At 34.6% G+C, this 5670-nt stretch overlaps 1 protein-coding gene across 2 annotated transcripts in view; it reads left to right on the top strand.

Moving 5' to 3' along the window:
- Positions 1-5085, top strand: part of Maf1 (repressor of RNA polymerase III transcription Maf1) — a 39171-nt gene extending 34086 nt beyond the window's left edge. For both annotated transcript variants that reach the window (XM_045762864.2, XM_045762863.2), the window contains exon 5: positions 2184-5085. In XM_045762864.2, coding sequence (XP_045618820.1) covers positions 2184-2365 — 182 coding nt within the window. In that variant the 3' untranslated portion in view covers positions 2366-5085. The remainder of the gene's footprint in view (positions 1-2183) is intronic.
- Positions 5086-5670: the final 585 nt, after the last annotated feature.

Consider the following 5670-nt stretch of genomic DNA (forward strand, 5'->3'; position numbering starts at 1 on the left):
GCCATCACTTTGAATTTACCATGGTGTAAAATGACCAACAACAGGCAGATGACTTCATGCAGGGTAACAGGACCTGAACTGGAACTCGCCAAAAATGGGTTATTAATGAATGAGAAAGTACGAGAACAGCCACTGACTAAACAAAAATAAAATAAAAAAGAAGTTGCATTTATGTTTCATGGACATAATACACCTAGCAATAATTTCTGCACTCATCCATTTGAACAAGACTGAGTGGGGATTTGAAGTCATTCACTAAGTGATACAACTCTACTACAAAAGCATTATCAATGACTCTCCTCAACTCAAGGAGAGTCAACCCGCCTGAGTAACCCCAGCAGCTACAGTATGCAGAGAAGTGTACTAAAAAGAATGGAACCTCATACACTAAGACACATTTAGCTGCTAAATTTGAGTTAGGTTGGGAGCTCAGATTCCGTGTTCCAGTAGGGCTGTCATTTGGTGGTGGCCTAGGTAGTTGATAAAGAGGGAGTTCAGCAATTTCAGGACAACTGTTATTTTGAGTTGTCCAGAGTCATTTGCAGGGAATGTTTAGTGGTTTGAAGAGTTTTTGTGTGTCTGAGCAGCTACCTCAGCAAGATATAATGTGTGATTGTTCTCTTCCATGAGCTTCCTGGCCTGTTTGTAGGAAGAAAAGATAGTTTGCAAGATTACTTGTCTTTTTGGAGTGAAGAGTTGCTCAGATCCTAGTGCTTTGTCACTGGTTAAACCAGAATCATATGTCTGAGGGAAGCTATCAAGGGGGTCCAAGATTTAAGACTATTAATTGCTGCACAATGTGAATTGTTTATAAATTGTTGTAAACTAAGAGGTACAGTGTCTTAAACAACCAACATGTTTATTCAATTTTGTTGTTCCTATAGAACATTAATTTCTAAACATTTTTATATAAGAAATAATGCATATCCGTATAAATAGGTTCTCAAACAGAAAATGAGTATAAACATTTTATGTATCCCTAGACAAGCAGTCAAAGAGTATAATTCACTTTTAACAAAAAATAGGCCTGGCCTATGGAATGCAAAAGTGTTAATATTAATTTCATCTTATGCTGGAGCCTGCATAGTCTCTAAATGTGCATTAGATCTCTTGCCGTTCTTTTGGATCTTGCCCTCCTCCTATGACCTTGACTTAAAGACAATTTTCCTTCTTATGCTTGCTATTGGAAATAGGGTTAAGAAGTTTCATTCTATGCAGCAGCAGAATGGGTTATGTGTTTTTTGGGAGAGAAGACTCGTGTATGTCCATCCCAATTAGGTTTGTTTGCAAAAAAAAGACTAGCTTTTTGCAAGGAGCTGCTTATTTTTATCTAGGCATGGTTTTTGCTCCCTGAGATACATAACACTTGCTTGGTTCCAGCACATTGGCAGTATCTCCTAGCCTTGTGTAGTTACTATGGATTGTCTGTATTAATCATAGGTCAGTGCAGTACTCAAGCATACTATGGTTCACATCTCCCATGTGTTATGGCACAGATGTGCCCTTAAGTGCACAATGCAAAATTAAGATACTTTTTGCTGCAGTTTTCATTTTCCCTCTGCTTCTGTGAATGTTCAGTTGTGTTTCAACGAAATATGTCCTTTGGCAACACACGTCATGCTCAATAAAACTGTAAAATCAACTTGAGTTAGTTTTTCAACTTCTCTCTTAAGTGAAGTAGAAAATAAAAAATATAGAGAAGATTCATGCTAGAATCATTGTTTTGGAGATTAATTCTCTTGGTTCTGTGGTGATCCTAGATTGCCAGACTTAGTCTCTTTGAGGGCACCAAATCCTGGTGTCTGATACGAAAGTGGGATTCGCTGGAGACCCGGTGTGGTTCATAAGGCTTGGATGCTGCTAAAGCTTTGGCACTGGGGAAGCTACTGAGAGCCCCACCAGAAACAGGCATTTCATTACGTATTCAATAATGAATTTATTTACTTATTTGTCATCCATTTAATTTTATCATTACAAAATGGAAGGGAAAAGCAGAGATGAATCATATTATCTACAAGATTAAAAGTGAATTGAAATGACAGAATAGTTTTGTAATAAAACTTCATTTAACTATAAACAATTGACTAATAAAAGTTAGAGCAGCAGTTATAGTGACAAATCAAGATAGGCTACAGTGCTTTAGGAATTATAGGTTTAATATTCGTTGTGTGCTGTCTTTCCAGATCAGACATCAGACCCATACTCAGAAGATGGCTGCCTTTGGTCGTTTAACTATTTCTTCTACAATCCCCGACTGAAGCGGATTGTTTTCTTCACCTGCCGCTCTGTCTCTCAGTATTGTGGCTCTCCTCGTGATTCTGCATTAATTGGCAACTCCTGCATGGACATTGAGGAAGATTATTAAACTTGCCACCAACATTGAAGACATCTGTAGTATGGAATCACATTTTTTTTTTATAAATTTGTATAGTCCATGTAAAAAAAATATCAGTATTCAGTTTGCTCTATTTTAAAATTAATTTACAGCAGTGATTAGGTGTCACTTTGTTGGCATAATTGTTTGTGAAAGTGTTAATATACTGAGAAAATATCTCGACTGCTTTAGTATTGTGTTCTGGAAAATCAACTGAACACTCATATTTGTTCTGCACAAACAAAATGTGGAGTATAATCTTCTACATTGAGAATTACACTTTTTTTTCCATAAAGTGGCTCTTTGACGTAACAAAGTATTACAGCACTTTAAGATACAGAAAACAAGTTTTACTAAATTATACTGTAATAAAAAGGGCAGATATTTTCCATTACAATTGTATCATCTCTGAGAAATAAATGAATGTACTTAGCCAAAAAATTATTGATTTACACAGGTATAAACATAGATGGCACATATGAACAACAAACATTTTACAAGTTGCATGTGTGCACAGATTTCTTAGCTTTAGTTATACTGTATATTTTTAAGCCATATTTTGATTCAACCTCAGTTTGTAACAAAACATGCTAAACTGTGTACCTTAAAGGGTGATGTAAGAATTATTGCAGTTCTTAAACATTACCGTTCTGTACTTAAAAAGCAAAATATTGCGGAGATATGAGACGGTGAAGGAGAGACGATAAAGTAGTCTAGATAGTACCGTACCTGGGCTTGTATATGAATGCTGAAAGTAGTGCATGATGGTCAGTTAGTTGGTTTTCTCAATGATTTTTAATCAAGTTGTATATACCTGTCATCCAAAGGGCTTAGGCCAGATAAGCCTTCTTTGTGTCTTGTAGACATCACCTCACCGAGTGGCTAACACTATAAATTAGCTGTAGTTCTTTGTTTTAGTTTGTACCTGGTAGATGAGTGATGAACGCCATCTGATGAAGGTGGAGCTGTGCAACTTACTTTACAATACATTGTGTTGCTTTCTCCATTGTTACACACCTAGATCTTATGAGCATTGTGTATATGTTTTGTTACGTTTTGTCATGTAATGATTTATGCTATATTTTTGTTATCAGGTAATATAATAAAATGATTTTTATTTAAACTTGATATATTTTGTATTAATAATATTAGCTTAATGAACATATCTTCTGTGGCAGTGGAAATGGATATTTATGAGTGGTGGATTAGGGCTAGTCACAATGAGATAAGTACAAAAAACTGTAAAATTATATAAGTCTCATGAAAAAGCTTGCTCCTACACCCCTATTTTCTCTTATGCATTATGAAGGTTTTGGCATTCTGTACACCAGTTGATAGGCCACTCTCCACTTTCATGGAGCATATACAAATGTTTAATTATTTTGAGGATCATTGTACCACTATTTTGATTATCCATGAATTATTGAAGATATTTTTAAGATTTTGGAAAAAATAAGATAAGAAATAAGATATTTTTAAGATTTTGGAAAAAAAAATATACATTTGAAAATGAAAGAACGTAAGGAATCAAATGTAGCAATATTTGTCGGAAATGGCACTGTATATTTACATTGTATGCAAATGAAGTACATATCAGTGACTACATGGTTAAATGAGATAAAAGCAGTTCACTGGGATTTTCAAAGTTGGAAAAGTGGATACATTTCAGTAATTTAATTAGTAAATGTGATATTGAAGTGCTTGATAGAATAGATACTGATATATCAGTACCTAAATATTGTAGGTAAGAAAGGATAATGACAACAGTAAAACTGTGAGTGTAGTTAAATGGAAAACCTGGATGAAAGCTGCATGCTTATAGTGGGATTACATGGGATGTGTGTGTGGGGGTGATGTACTAATAATGGCATCATCAGAGGTTTACCGTAAAATGTGTTCTGAAGAGATTTGCTTAAGCTAATCTGTTTTGTTGTGGAAGTCGGTGTTCAAGAGGTAGAAAATATTACAATACAGTACTATATAATTAAAAAAATGTAAAAAAGGCCCATTACACTTTCATCCCAGTGATTCCAGTTCAACTCACGTCTTTCATTGCATATGCCTGCCATATTTTTTTATGGAGGTTTTTGTTTTGTATTACTGTATGATTTTATTTTCATAATACTGTACAGTATTTCTTATATAAATCTGTATGTATTATACAGTATTATAATAATTGTAATTATGATTGGTAGCAATGAAAGAAACATGATCAAATTTTAGAAACCAAAATGTTTCCCCAGTGTCTATGTGAACTGTCTTTGAAATGGGGATAAGTTTTTGTGGGTGAAGGTAGATATAGCCTCAGTGAGTTTCATAAACACAGCACATATGGATAATCAAGATTCTGGCCAGGACACACATTTTAATGATGGCTGGGTTCATTTGAACTTCAGTATTGTATTTGTCTATGAAAGTTTTCTTTATTTTATGTCATTAGATAATGTACTTACACATTTGTAAGTACAGTACCTATATTACGGTACGACCTTTAATGTTTGAGTTTTTCTTTTGAGTTTTAATAATTCTTGCTAATCTTTTATTTTCAATACAATCACACTAAAAAATGATGAATAATAATGCCTGTTTCAAGCAGGTTTATTTTCATTGTGTATTTCCTCAACACACGAGTCCTTTAATAAGATTGGTGAAATGTATTTTTATGTAGTTCTGTAAGAACCTTAACAACAATAATAAATTTAAAAAACTCGTGCAATTAATTTTATTTTGTAGTCAAAATAAAGATCACAAAACCTCACCATGGTAAACCAGTATTTACCCTTAAGAGAGATGAATTACTGGAAGAAAGTGTTAAGCTTGCATAACTACAGTAAAGCACCATTCATGGTACAGGTGAAAGTGAGGTACAATACTGTTGTATAACTCAGGAGGCCAATACAAGGGAAGAAGCTTTGCTATATCAAATAAATTTGATTCACTAAAGGGTCTACCTAATTACACCAGATTTAAAACAATTGATGGAAGGCAAAATCTATGGTCATCCAGGAAATCTGGACACTAGATAAGGGGTGAAACAAAATAATTTAGAAAATAAGGGGTAGGTACCCTTACTTTCACATAACAATGGGTCAACCTAATATGGCTGCTATGTAAGTGGGCAAATGGAGTTGCCCATTTCTTGCTCTGATGGCATGAAAGCTTAAGGAATGCATCTTTCTTACCTGAGGGCCACTAATGCTAGTAGCCTCACTGGAGGGCTGGAAAAGCTGCAAAACGAAGCCATGAGGATTGTAATGTACTATTAAGTTACGTTGTTGGGTAGATTAGATACAGTG

This window comes from Procambarus clarkii, chromosome 56 (genome assembly GCF_040958095.1).
Source record: "Procambarus clarkii isolate CNS0578487 chromosome 56, FALCON_Pclarkii_2.0, whole genome shotgun sequence".
Classification (NCBI taxonomy): domain Eukaryota; kingdom Metazoa; phylum Arthropoda; class Malacostraca; order Decapoda; family Cambaridae; genus Procambarus; species Procambarus clarkii.